This window comes from Pleurodeles waltl, chromosome 3_1 (genome assembly GCF_031143425.1).
Source record: "Pleurodeles waltl isolate 20211129_DDA chromosome 3_1, aPleWal1.hap1.20221129, whole genome shotgun sequence".
NCBI lineage: Eukaryota > Metazoa > Chordata > Amphibia > Caudata > Salamandridae > Pleurodeles > Pleurodeles waltl.
In genome coordinates this window covers 700,707,370-700,722,234 of record NC_090440.1, presented here as the reverse complement: position 1 = coordinate 700,722,234, position 14,865 = coordinate 700,707,370, and the positions used below count along the sequence as shown (strand labels likewise).

The window sequence follows — 14,865 nt, the reverse complement described above, 5'->3', positions numbered from 1 at the left end:
GCAACATCAATTTAGAAAACTCCTAGCTAGGGTCTCTATCAAAATCAGCAGTTGGTTACCTAAAAGAAACACAATGCAATTTTACAATTTCCTTTCATAATTACCAATTCCGATCAGCAATCAATGAATTCTTCGTCTCACAGGTATCGTTTCTCGATCAGCATAGGGCCGGGACAAAGGGGCAGGGGTGAACGGGGCAATTGCCTCACGGCGGCAAGATAAGATTACTACTTCATGCAAAGGGGCAAATCAAAGTTAAAGTCTCTAGGGCAAGAATCATTAAGGTCTCTTTCTCTCGATTAGAGAAAGCATCAAAGTCTCTCAAAATGGCGTCGCAGCAAAATGGGCCACAGTAGCTACGAAGTCAAAATGGCGGGATGTCCGAAGATAGAGAGAGAGAGCTTTCCTCTCGTGCACCTGGGTTTTATAGACAACAGTTCAAGTCCAGTAGGGTCTCCATTGGTGGGTTCATAGGTTAGCTTCAACTTGACCAATCAAAAACGACAGTTCTCAAGCTTTTACTTAAGCATACATTATCCTTGGAGATGGGTACGTAATTTGCAACATTGTCTCTCGATTAGCTTACTCTCAGAGCCTCCATTGTCCGCACCTGCAAGTCGACCTTGAATTAAAGAGAAAATATGCCAGGCTGGCACTAACTTTAAGATAAGCATGTGAACAGTTTCTGTGGAAAAATACAGCTTCAAGCAGAAATACACGTTTAATAGCACAGTGGAAAAATACAAACATCTAAACCGTGAGACCAGGCAACTAGGCCAAAGCCTCCGCTAAAGTAATGCTAAGCTAATGCATTTCAAATAAGCAAATCGTAGCACACGTTTATGATTATGTCGGATTAGTGCAATTCTAGTACACCACGTTATATAAAGCACGCGTATAAATGATGGCAAACTATTCTGAGGGCACATTTTGTCCCCGTACAATCTTTATTAGTTCGGTTAATATCACACATGATTGTTTCACACTACGTTTATGCGTTAATAAATCAAAACCTTCATTTTCTGCTTCATCAATCCCTCCTCTGATGACTACTTGTCATCACACAAATTTAGCCCACAAATGTTATCCCATTAAAATTCTGTCAGCTCCCTTTTCCTTTTAGTTCCCCTAGTTTGCGCTTTGTATTCTTCTGCCATTCTTTTCATAATTTTCTCCTCCTTTCTTCTTTTAATTCTTTCCATGATCATTATTATTCCCCTTTTTATTCCCCAAATTCCAAATACACAAATTATCACTATTAATATCCCTTCTATTATTTTCAATAATATTCCATTCCAAATTCCCCCAATCCAATGTCCCACTGAAGCAAGTCCCTTTCCAACCTTTTCCCACACTCCTGGTTCTTTCAGTTCTTTCAAATCTGCACTTTCTTTTGTTAGATTAGCAAGCATAGTTTTAATCTTCACACTATTATCAGGTATATAGGTGCAGCAGTGACGTGCACCAATCATTTTGCAAACGCCTCCATCCTTTGCTAAAAGAATGTCTAAAGCAAGCCTATTTTGAAGAGTCATAGCTCTTTCCGCTGCAAGTTCAGCATCCATCAGTATTATAGCACCTGAAAACTTTGTCAGCATGTTATCCACTATAGTAGACAACTTTCTTATTTTGATGGAATTCAGCACAACTCCCAATGAAGGAATCATGGCTCCAAATATGTCACCTACCACAGCAGCTGCGGTCTCTCTTTTCTGGATACGATGGGATCCAGGTGTCTTTTCAATCATCGATATGTCATCCAGTTGATAAACCTTTGGAAACACTATACCCAAATAACATCTTCCCCACCATCCCTTTGGAAGACGATAATAGGCATTATGCCCACAAATGTAATACACCCCTGGAATGACAGGGTCAAGTCCGTCCATCATGAATGTCCATTTGGCCTTAAAGATAAACGTATGTTTGCATTCACTCACTCCTACAAAAATATTGTCATAGTAAGATTCACCTCGATATATACAAAATTTCCCTACATGCCAAGCATCTAAAGCAATTTTCCCTTGTGTCTTTATAGCAGCAAAATCATAATTATCTACTGAAGTCCTCTTATGTAGTTCTTTTTCTAATTTCGCTTTCATTTGAGCCCTTCTATCATCTGTGCGATCTAAAAAGCTTATTTCTACAGCAGAGACGGAGCAAGTAAGGTTCTCCCTATGAGCATGAGCCGTTTCAAAAGGTTGCATTGGCTCGAAAAAGTCCCTCATAATTTTGTAATCCCAATATTTTGCAGTCTCGCTTAGCTGCGCTATTATAGGAACATAAGCAAAGGTAACATCATAATTTGAGAAAAAATACTGTATGTTAGATTGACCATAAAACCTAGACATTACTATACTACATGTAATCCCATATGTAAGAGGCATGTGGTGATAAGTCACCCCCTCCTTTACTGATGTTGGTATCTGGGTACACACATAACAATCTTTCGCATCCATAGTCTCAACATACTCTGTTAATAAGCGATAGAAAACGTTATACGAAAGCTCTTTCTTATCATGCAAGAGCCTCTCATCCATTGCTAGTCTTTTCAATGGTGTTAGTTCAGTGACAGTAACAGGAACAATAGTAGAAGCAGCAATAGTCTCATTCTCACCCTTTCCATGCATTCCAAACACAATTGCCATTATTATTAGTACACATGTAATCACCAAGCCTATACACACATATTTACAATATTTCTTTCTATTATTCTGCATAGCGTACCTAGGCATGATCTGTATAGAATCAGAGAGCTAGAAGCACTTATAAATGAAACTACTTAGCAATTCAGTTACAAAGCTGAACGAGCACAATGTTCACACCGTCTTCTTCAAAAGGCCAGTCACTTATCGGTTAGCAGCATTTGTCTCAATTCGGTTTAGCAATGTCTCAGCTGGTTGTTTGTCTCACGTTAGATTACAGCAAGCAATACCATTTACTACCGTTTCAATCAACAGAGTCTATGAAACTTTTCTTTTCTATTGGGATCTCTTCTTCTTCTTCTTCGTTCTCGATGCTTAGAGATACAAACTCATCAGTCCAATCATCATTTACCGCATATGCCCATTCAGGACCGGAATACCTCCTGTTTGGTATCCTTTTCCTTTTCAATTTTGCTTCTCTCTTCGATTCTGCTTCGCTGGCACTCTCCTCCTTCGCCAAGTCTTTTTCCTCACTTGATGATTGTTCCACGACAGTCACTTCCTTTCTTTTCTCTTTCACTTTCGGCCTTCCTCCTTCGTTCAAACCTTCTTTACCCTTTTCTTTTATCGGTGAGATACTTAGTCTTCTTTTTGCACCGTGTCCATTTGATGGACCTGCACCCTTTTCTGTAGAGGTTTGAACTCTTTCGTTCTGCTCTTCTTTGTCCCCACCTTCAGGGGAATCAGTCACGTTTTCCTTTTCTTTTTCTGTATCGTCTGTTTCTGGGAAAGCCCCCTTCTGCTCCGGCTCTCCTGCCTTCTCACTCTCTTCGAGCCCTTCGTCACCGTTACTTTCTTCAGGCTCTGTATCACTTTCAGCTGCTTCAGGTTCCTTGTCACCTTCAGCTGCTTCAGGCTTTTTGCTACCCTCAGCTGCTTCAGGCTCTTTGTCACCTGCAGCTTCGTCGTCGCTGTCTGAACTTTCTCCTTGGTCTTCCCCAAGTGAGTCGGACTCTTCGTTCTCCAATAATATCTCCTTTTCTCCTGCTGTTGCTTGTTCGCTTTCAGTTCGCTTTTGTTCTGTCCCAGCACTCGGCACCGTTTTATCAGGCACTGGTAGTTTCAGCGCTTCAACTTCCTCATCTGTGGGACACAGCACCTTCTTTGTATGACTGGCGTGAATCCAGTTGGGAACCCCCGCACACTTCACAGCGGTAGTTGTCGTCAGGATCACTTGGAAAGGGCCTTTCCAACGGGGTTCCAGACACGACTTCCTCACGTGCTTCTTTATCACGACCCAGTCACCTGCTTTCAGTGCGTGTCCTGGACCTTGGATCGGTGGCAAGGTGGTCGCTTCCACCTGGTGAGAGAAAGAGCGAACCACGTCAGCCAGACCTTTGCAGTAGTCTAACACCATATCATCTGTAATATTCAAAAGCATGTTTGCGGGAACTGCAGGAAGTCTCATAGCCCTGCCCATGAGAATTTCGTGCGGAGACAATCCAGTTTTTCTATCCGGAGTGTTTCTCATTGACATTAGCACTAAGGGCAATGCGTCAGGCCATTTCAAATTTGTTGATGCACATATTTTTGCCATTCTCGACTTCAGCGTACCATTCATCTGCTCCACCAGTCCTGATGCCTCAGGGCGATAGCTACAGTGCAGCTTTTGCTCAATGTTCAGTGCTTCGCAAAGTAACTTCATCACCTCGTTATTGAAGTGACTTCCCCTATCTGATTCTAAAGAGATCGGGAATCCGAAACGTGGTATTAACTCCCTCAATAATAGCTTGGCAACTGTAAGGCTGTCGTTTCTACGTGTGGGGTATGCCTCAATCCAATGACTAAAAATACACACAATCACCAACACATATCTTAAACCTCCATGTACAGGCATCTCAATGAAGTCCATCTGCATACGGCTAAAAGGACCGCTTGCCCTACCAATGTGACTCGCGTTCACAACCGTCCCCTTTCCTGGGTTCATCTGTTGGCAAGTGACACATCGATGGCAAACTGCTTCTGCAGCTTGACGAAATCTGGGGTTAAACCAATCAGTTTTGAACAATCTTATCATGGCATCTCTCCCTAGGTGAGCTTGCCCATGATAGAACCGCGCAAGCTGTGATAAGAGACTATTTGGCAAAACAAATTTTCCCTCATGTGAAACCCATAGCTCGTCTTGTCTCTTTATACATTGTGATTTAATCCAGGAATCTCTTTCATCCTCCCTGACATTATTCTGTAGTGCTTTTAGTTCTTCTATTGTATCTACGACCTTCAAGGCAAATGCTTCAGCTGGTTCGAGTTCTGGTTCACTTATTGTATTCCAATCATCCCTTAACAATATACAGTTCAAGGCACAAAATCTTGCGACTTGATCTGCATAGGCGTTTCCCAGAGACACATAGTCCTGTCCTTTCGTGTGAGCACTGCACTTTACCACTGCAACTTCAGCTGGCACTTGAATGGCATGTAACAATTCCCTTATTCTCTCCCCATTTTTCACTGGGGATCCTGAAGAAGTCAGGAAACCTCTCTGTGACCATAGTTGTCCAAAGTCATGCACAATCCCAAACCCGTATTGACTATCAGTGTAAATGGTGACTTTCATCAATGCAGACAATTGACATGCTCTAGTAAGGGCTACAAGTTCTGCTACTTGTGCAGAATAGACTCCTTGGAGCCATCCCGCTTCCAAGACCCCTGTCACAGTACATACAGCATATCCTGCTTTCAAAATTCCCATCCCATCTCTTAGACATGAACCATCAACAAAAAGAATTTGGTCATTTTCATCAAGTTTTGTATCCTTGATGTCTGGTCGGGGTTTTGTGCAAAATTCAGTCACCTGAAGGCAGTCATGCTCGACGTCTTCAGCGTTCTCAATTTCAGCATTTTCTCCAGGAAGCAAGGTAGCTGGATTCAACGTGGTGCACCTTTTCAGCTGCACATTCGGTGAGCCCAGAATAGTCGTTTCATACCTTGTGAGTCTTGCTCCAGTCATGTGCTGCGTTCGGGAGCGGGTCAAAAGTATCTCAACTGAGTGAGGGACCATGACTGTTACTGGGTGTCCCATCACTATTCCTTCACTCTGAGTGAGGCTGATACCAACTGCTGCTACGGCGCGCAAACACCCTGGGAGTGCTGCTGCAACCGGATCCAAAGTAGCTGAAAAATACGCTACTGGTCTGTTTACGCCACCATGGGCTTGAGTGAAGACAGACAAAGAACATGCATCACGCTCATGGCAAAACAATGTGAAAGGCTTTGTGTAATCAGGCATACCTAAAGCTGGAGCCCTGCACATGCATTCCTTTAATTCAACAAAAGCATCCATCTCATCCCCTTTCAGTTCGATCTGATCCAAGGCATCCTTCTGGGTCAATTTCAGCAAAGGCTTCGCTAGAGTCGAGAAGTTGGGAATCCACTGGCGACAATATCCCACCATTCCCAAAAACTTCCTCACCTCCTTCCTTGTCTTTGGTGGACTCATTTGAAGTACACTTGTAATTCTTTCCTTCATTATTCTCCGTGATCCTTTCTCTATCTGGTGACCCAAGTATTTCACTTTCTTCTGACAGAACTGCAGTTTGGAAGGAGACACCTTGTGTCCATTCCCTCCCAAATGGTTCAACAGAGCAATGGTATCGGCTGTGCAGCCACTTTCTGTCTTTGATGCAACCAGTAAGTCGTCAATGTACTGTACTAAGGTTGACTCGAATGGCAACTCTAACTCTTCCAAGTCTTTCTTTAGAACCTGATTGAATATCGACGGTGACTCAGAGAACCCTTGAGGAATTCGACACCAACTGTATACTCTGTCTAGGAATTTGAAACAAAAGAGGAATTGGCTGTCCTCATGAAGAGGCACAGAAAAGAATGCTTGTGACAAATCGATGACTGAGAACCACTCAGCTTCGCAAGGGATCTGAAACATTATCACAGCCGGATTCGGTACGACAGGGCAGCACTTGATTATGATGTCATTTATTTTCCTCAAATCCTGCACGAGTCGGACTTTCCCACTTGGCTTTATTAGTCCCATTATCGGTGAATTACATGGGCTGCTTAACACTTCTTTCAGTACTCCCTGCTTCACGAATTCGTCAATAAGTTGGGCAACTTTCATGAGGGTATCTTGTGGCATGTGGTATTGTGGGGTCTGGGGAAAGATCGCATTGGGCTTTACCATCACTTTTACTGGTTCTACTCCTTTCATCAATCCCACCTCTTTCCCTGTCATGTCCCACACTTCCTTTCCGACTGTCTCCCGTAATTCTGCTGGGATATCTTCTTCAGTTATCATCGGCAAAAGACAAATCAGAGGATACTCTTTGTCGACTGTTTCTATCTCATCCCCCTCTACACTGTCCTCGTCTTCCCCATCATTGCTCGTCTCTATTGTTATTCCTTCGTTTGAACACATGATCGAGCAACCCAATTTACACAATAGGTCTCTTCCTAACAGTGCTATCGGGCTTGAGTCACACACCACAAACTGATGTACCCCTTGATAGTTACCAATGTTGACTGGTACCGGATCTGTTATTGGGTTCGTCAGATGTCTGTTTGCTACTCCCACCACTTGAACTGTCCTCCCTGAGAGTGGCAAATTTGGTACTTCACTGCTCTTAACAGTTGAACGTGTGGCTCCCGTGTCAACCAAGAATGAAACACGATGACCCATTACTCTTCCCTCTACGTACGGACCCCTTTGATCGACTTCCAAGGATGCCGCAAGCACACAGCCTCCTTCTTCTCCTGAACTTTCACTCTCCCATACGTTGTTTATTCCACTCTCACTGTGTAATGGGAACTGTTGTACTGTGCCGTTTGTACTCATTACCTGACCCGTTACCTGTGGAGGAACCATCACTTGCTGCTGACTCATTGGTGCCAAGGGTATTTGCATTTGCTGATTAGGTACCAAAGGTAACTGCTGTTGCATCGGCTGCATCTGCGTCATCTGCACACGGGGCATCTGCATCTGCTGCGGCTGCATAGGTTGTAATCCCTGCAATTGATTTATAGTCTGAAAATTTGCGTTTGGACCTCTCATTTTCGGTCCTCTCATTGTCTGAAATGCATTGACATCATTGTTTTGCTGACCAACACCTACACCTGCACCCGCACCTTCCTGCACCACCATCGGACACTCGCGTTTCCAATGACCTACGTTTCCGCACGCGTGACACGGCATCACTTTCTTCATTGCCTGCACACCTGTCACAACAGTGTTCAAATCCGGACCATTATTCACAAAACCTCCTCTACCTCTGCCTCTGGCCTGTGGCTGAAATGCCATGTTTCCTTGCAACTGCGGCTGCTGTTGCTGAAACGCCATGTTTCCCTGCAACTGCGGCTGCGGTTGCGGTACCTGCTGTTGGAACCCTTGCATCCCTGGCAACCCTTGCAGTCCTTGCAGACCTTGCAAGCCTGTCTGAGCCGCCTTAAGCTGCATCATCATCACCTTCTCTTTCAGCTTTTTCTGTTTCACCTCAATTTCATCGCTACAGTATTTCGCATAAGTCAAGACTTCATCAATCGGTTTCGACTGCCAGCAGATCAAATGCGACTTTATCATCTGACTTATCTCTGGTCTCAGCCCTTCCACAAATCTGAACACAAAATGAAGCATATCTTTCGCCTCGATTGCTTCCGTGCCACTGTAATTCTTGAACGCCTTCAACAACCTTTCATAGTAACTATGAATCGATTCTTTAGCCTCTTGGGCAGTTCGATCAATTTTCTGCCAATCCACATTTTTCGCGGCAACCTTCGTCTTCAAATGCTCAATCACCTTATAGTACAGACACATCACCATAGGTGATGGTGCACCCGTCTCTCTGTCTCTCTCTGGTTCACTTGTCGGCCAACCTACAGCTCTTTTGCAATCCTCCCACAAATCTGCCGGAACCACAATCTCGAATAAAGTGTTCAGGTCTTCCCAGAGACATTTGGCAAGCTTCACAAACCTATCAGTCTGTTGATACCATTCGATCGGCTTCTCCCTCAGTATGGGAAAATCATTCGTAAAAGACTGAATATCGCTCCTGTGCCATGGTACATGTACTAATTTTCCCCCTGCTGTCTCCCTCATTGGTAACATGGTTACGGTCTCGCTGCTCTGCGGTCTTTTCTCATTGTGCTCTGTGGCACTGTCCCTCCTCTTATCCTTCCTTTTTCCCCATCTGCTTTCCCACTTGTCTAAGCACCTCCACACTTGTGCACTCTGCAACAATTCTCTAAGGTGTGCCTTCATGCCTGCTGATCTCATGTGTTCAAAATCTGTAGTCCCAAAGTCCAACCTATAGCTCCTGCTCAAGTGTTTCGTCTTGCCTATGTCAATCCCGTTCCTGTCTGCTACTTCCTGTAAACTTTTATGCACCTTGTTTACTTCTTTCGTGATCTTTGGACATAGATACCTCAACTCCTCTTCCGTGTAGGATTCTAACCTGTTCACACCCATATTCCCTTCCACCAATTCTTGTGCTTCCATGTTCAGCCTCATCCTGCTCAAGTAATCGTCTCCCTTCCCACTGTCTGAACTTTGTGTGGAATTTAGACTGTTGAACCACTGTGTCAACTGTTGCGCATTTACTCCCATCAGGGTAGCATTCACATTGACTGCCATCGATGGTTGCGGCAACTTTTCAGTGTTCGATGTTAATGGTATTATCAGTGGGGGGCTCGACCTCACCAGTGTTGACTGAGCGCATACGGGACTAAACTCCATCAAGGACCCAGACCCAGTTGGCTGAGTCGCTATCGGGGTTATCCCTGGAGTGTTTTCTATGCACCTTCTTTCTGTCCCATTCTGCAGCATTGGTCCCTGACTGCTCATACCTAAGTTAGGCTGACTATACAAAGGTACCACTGGACCTACGGTAATGGGCAGTGATATTGCATCTGGATTCTGTCCATTTCCCATATTCTGAGGCATGTTCATCCCCATATTATGGGCCATCATTGCCGGCATGCCCATCTGACTCCCCGTCATTTGAGCATGAACATTTCCTCCCTGCATCTGCTTTTGAGGCATCATAAACTGAGTTGATTCAGCTTGTGCCATTGTTGGGTTGTAACCATTCTGTACGCCCCCTACGGTTGGATCGAGAATCATCCCTCCATTGTTGTCACTGCTGTAGTACCCTGGCATCTGCGGCTGATAATGTTCTGCTGGTTTCAACACGGGCACATCTGGATACATTCTCCTGACCTGCGGTATCTGCGGGGTGAGCAGTAAACTCGGGTCCTTAGATCCCGATGGTGCTCCTGGACTCTGCGTTTCACTGTTCTGTACCGATGCCGGAGGGGCAGAACTGGTACTTGGACCTTGTCCATTCTCTGCATAAGGTGGTGGACGGTCGTTCAGCAATTGCATTATCAACTCCTCATCCTCTAACTCCTCTTCTCTTCTCAACTTTTCCTCGTCCTCTCTGTCCTTGGAACACTTCCTGTCTGTCTTACAGGTAGCTTTCTTACCTGTCTCCTCTTCATCCTTAGTAATTGCGGGGAACAATTTTATTCCCTGCAATACATCTGACCTCCACACCTTCTGCGCATTATCCCACCTAGCATCCGCTAGTGTCTTTTCTACCTTCCTCATCCTTGTTTCAAACTTGTTTTTCTGTTGCTGTCTAGCCATGAGTTCCCAGATTGCTAGAGCCTCAAACTGTGCTGGCCTTGGAGGCACCTTCATGTCATACATCGTGAATCTCAAATTTTCTAGGACCCTTATATTGAATGTCCCATGTATCGGGAATGCTACGCTCCCATGTTTCTCTGTCCACTTGTGCCATTGCTTTAGCCAAAGACACGGAGCTACCCCTTTTTCCTCCATTACAATGTAAGCTGGTGTGCCCTCGGGCGGCGTCTCCTCTCCTACGCTCGCTTTGATGTAAGACTCTCCCTTCATCGCGCTCCTGAATGCTTTAAGGAATTTCATTTTCTCGTCTTTTAATTCACAAATTTTATAATCAATAGATCACTGTTATTCCACAAGATTTGTAATCAATAGGTGACTTTAATTCCCGGAATACTCTTCACCTGCCTTTCCCCTTCCAATCGAGTCCCACGGACTGCGTCCAATCCGTGCGCGACCCTTCTCTCCAACCAACCTATCCCAGCGCGGCTCTTAGTGACGTCACACTCACACACACTGCGGCTGACAAAGCCTCGCGGCTAGTCCTCCTTCACTCAGTTCCTCCCGTAACAACTTTTTGCATGTATCGCGAGCTACCAAAAACTAAAACAGATCTGTCGGTTTACTACAGGAAGGGTAACACAATCGCTTCAGGACCTTAGGGACTTTTCACTAACCTCGGCCACTATTCGATCTCTTTCACCAGCCTCGGCCGCTATTCCGTCTTTCTCAGTCCCCACACTCTCAAGCAGATCTGACCCGCAGACCTACTCTCAACTTGTCAATGATCTGTTCTAGTGCACTTAGAATCTTGTCAAAGCCCGAAGTCGAAGTTTCTTTCACTCCCTAACACACGTACCCACTCGTTGACCACGCCCGATCAACCTACTAAACCGCCCAGACCACAACATGGATCAACATACTCCGGAGTCCCTTGACCTCGCAGGGCCCGTCTCAACAACAACAACCACGTGGACCTTTTTATGCACAAAGCGCCAGATGCACATGAAGTTCGACGACTTCCCTACTCTCACACTCGGAGCCGCACCTCCGCTATCTCTATGAAGTTCGACGACTTCTTAGTTCTACACTCGGAGTCGCACCTCCGCTATCCTTAAAAGAAAACCCTCGCAAGCTTTTCACACACTCTGCGGCAATAAGCTGTGCAAGCGCAAAACCCTAACTTCACTCATACCATCACTAGTACCGCCAACGCTGTTTCCACATCTCCGTTCTCTCCATTCGCAAGCTCCGAGATCCCGGGAAAGTCGCGGTGGACCTAGCCCATCATCATCTTGTCAATTATTTTCATCCAAGAAAAATCTAATTCAACTTCTCGAATGAGGCCTCAAAATGCGTAACCGTTAATTCGACACCATGTACTCTAATGGTACAGGGTCCCAAAAGACGAAACCGTCCTCTGCTACCATCTACTGATAGAGCGGAACGTGGTAACAATTTACCTGCGTTCGGACGCTCTCTAGGTCGATGAATCTTTTGACTAAGTGGGAACTCTCTGTACTCTTAATCGATCAATCACATCAAATCGATAATCAATAACGAACATAAGCAACACCTTGAACAACATAACACTTAACAATTAATCCAGAATACATTTCGGCGAACCCTGACCTTTCAGTCAGGAATAACCACACCAGTTTATTGCAAAGTTAGTGAATTTATTTCCCTATATTAACAAAGCTAGCACAATATAAATGTGTCTCAACACCAAATGATAAACATAAATGAACATTAATAGCTGTCCATATCGTCGAAACAAGTGTAATCTATGTAGCATTTGAATCACAAGGCATTCGATAATGGCAATGCAAAGCACTAATACGATAATCTGTAATGAACTAATGGCATACATTTAGTCAGCATAACAATATCTCAAATTGCATCGTGCGACATATGGAATCCTCGTCTAACCTCAAATTAGCATCAGCATGTGGGACTTCATGCAAAAACAATTTGGCAACATCAATTTAGAAAACTCCTAGCTAGGGTCTCTATCAAAATCAGCAGTTGGTTACCTAAAAGAAACACAATGCAATTTTACAATTTCCTTTCATAATTACCAATTCCGATCAGCAATCAATGAATTCTTCGTCTCACAGGTATCGTTTCTCGATCAGCATAGGGCCGGGACAAAGGGGCAGGGGTGAACGGGGCAATTGCCTCACGGCGGCAAGATAAGATTACTACTTCATGCAAAGGGGCAAATCAAAGTTAAAGTCTCTAGGGCAAGAATCATTAAGGTCTCTTTCTCTCGATTAGAGAAAGCATCAAAGTCTCTCAAAATGGCGTCGCAGCAAAATGGGCCATAGTAGCTACGAAGTCAAAATGGCGGGATGTCCGAAGATAGAGAGAGAGAGCTTTCCTCTCGTGCACCTGGGTTTTATAGACAACAGTTCAAGTCCAGTAGGGTCTCCATTGGTGGGTTCATAGGTTAGCTTCAACTTGACCAATCAAAAACGACAGTTCTCAAGCTTTTACTTAAGCATACATTATCCTTGGAGATGGGTACGTAATTTGCAACATTGTCTCTCGATTAGCTTACTCTCAGAGCCTCCATTGTCCGCACCTGCAAGTCGACCTTGAATTAAAGAGAAAATATGCCAGGCTGGCACTAACTTTAAGATAAGCACGTGAACAGTTTCTGTGGAAAAATACAGCTTCAAGCAGAAATACACGTTTAATAGCACAGTGGAAAAATACAAACATCTAAACCGTGAGACCAGGCAACTAGGCCAAAGCCTCCGCTAAAGTAATGCTAAGCTAAGGCATTTCAAATAAGCAAATCGTAGCACACGTTTATGATTATGTCGGATTAGTGCAATTCTAGTACACCACGTTATATAAAGCACGCGTATAAATGATGGCAAACTATTCTGAGGGCACATTTTGTCCCCGTACAATCTTTATTAGTTCGGTTAATATCACACATGATTGTTTCACACTACGTTTATGCGTTAATAAATCAAAACCTTCATTTTCTGCTTCATCAACTTTACCAGTCCAACATGTGCTTTTTATTGTGCTGCAAGTCCTTTTACTATGTTACTTGGGTGTGTAGATTCACCTGATCTTTAATGGTGTTTTGAAGCACTTTCCCCCGTGCGTGAACAAGGCTTAGTGCCGAAAGGCGTCGCAGGGGCTGGATTTTTTAATAAACTTCATTAAAGGATCATTGAGTGCACGTGTTAGTCTGTTTGCAGGCGTTCTCATAGACTTGGATTTGGATAGCTGCACCCGCTTACACGCACCCCTGCCGCTGAGGCGGCTTGGTTCTGCGGCGTTTGTTTGTTTTGCTACGATATATGTATATATATATATATATATATACAGATATATATATACTATTAAAAAAGTAAAAACAGGTATAAGTGACCCTGCGAATCACTTCCACACTCCAAAGAGCCTGCAGTGTTCAAACCCAATGAGGGGTGCTGATTAGCAGTCAGATGCCATTAATTAATGCAGGGGGAAGTTAATGACCATGAAAGGTTCTGAGATTAATCAATTAATCAGCGCTGCTGTTTCCTGTGTCTCACAGGTGATGCTCCGTAGCTCCCAGCCTCTGACCGGCCCAAACGGGAAGCGCTGCCCTGAGGATGAGATGCTGCTGAGTGCAGTGCTGGAGGGAGGGGACAGAGGCTTCGTCATCGACACGCGCTCTGCCCAGGCAGCCAAGCAGGTTCGCATGATGGGAGGCGGATTTGAGTCCAAAGCTAACTATCCACAGTGGAAGAGGCTGCACCGACCTCTGGAAAGGTAAGCACACCGAAAGAAATGCATCATTTACCTAACACCTGCATACCATGGCCTCCTGATTAACAGCATCACAGCCCCGTGGCACCATGGTATAACAGCTATAAAGAATGATAATGTTTTCTGATAGAACCCACTACAGAACTGGATCCCAGAGGAACACTAAACCTATGGCATAACATTCTGTATCCCACCACTGTAGCACCCAAAAGAATATCAGTTGTGTGTAGGAGTAACAGGAACAAAATATTTGTGATACAAAAATCTGATAGCCAGACTGTGAATAACCAAAGCATCATGACAGCCAGGATATACATAAGTATACATATTCACCTTTCTCAGCTCCACATCTCTGTGCCTTGAAAATACGTAACTCAAATGTGAAGTAACATAGTAAACCTATATACTTACCTTCATGATATTTATGTAGTCAATATACTGGCAACTATATTTTTGTAACACAATATTTCAAACTCCATATTCTAGTAGAATACTGTAGGAAATTAACATTTTTGTGTGGTGTACCCCCAAAGTTTTGCCTTAACTGTTTTTGCTGGCTGTAGGACTCTGTGCACCTTACCTCTGTTAACAAGAGGTAAAGTGCATGTGCTAATTTTTTTCAACATAGTGACACTCCTAACTGGCTTATTTAGCTTACCTATAAATCCCTAGTATATAGTACAAAGTGTACCCAGGGCCTGTAACATAAATGTCACTAGTGGACTGCAACACCTGTTGTGCCACCCACAAAGGTGGCAACACAAACATGGCATCACACCTATCATTGTAGTCTCATTG

The 14,865-nt window shown here is 44.2% G+C and overlaps 1 protein-coding gene across 8 annotated transcripts in view; it reads left to right on the top strand.

The window, feature by feature from the left end:
* Positions 1–14,865, top strand: part of LOC138284503 (myotubularin-related protein 9-like) — a 160,952-nt gene that overhangs the window by 104,972 nt on the left and 41,115 nt on the right. For all 8 annotated transcript variants that reach the window (XM_069223360.1, XM_069223362.1, XM_069223358.1 and 5 more), the window contains one exon: positions 13,853–14,070. In XM_069223360.1, coding sequence (XP_069079461.1) covers positions 13,853–14,070 — 218 coding nt within the window. The remainder of the gene's footprint in view (positions 1–13,852; positions 14,071–14,865) is intronic.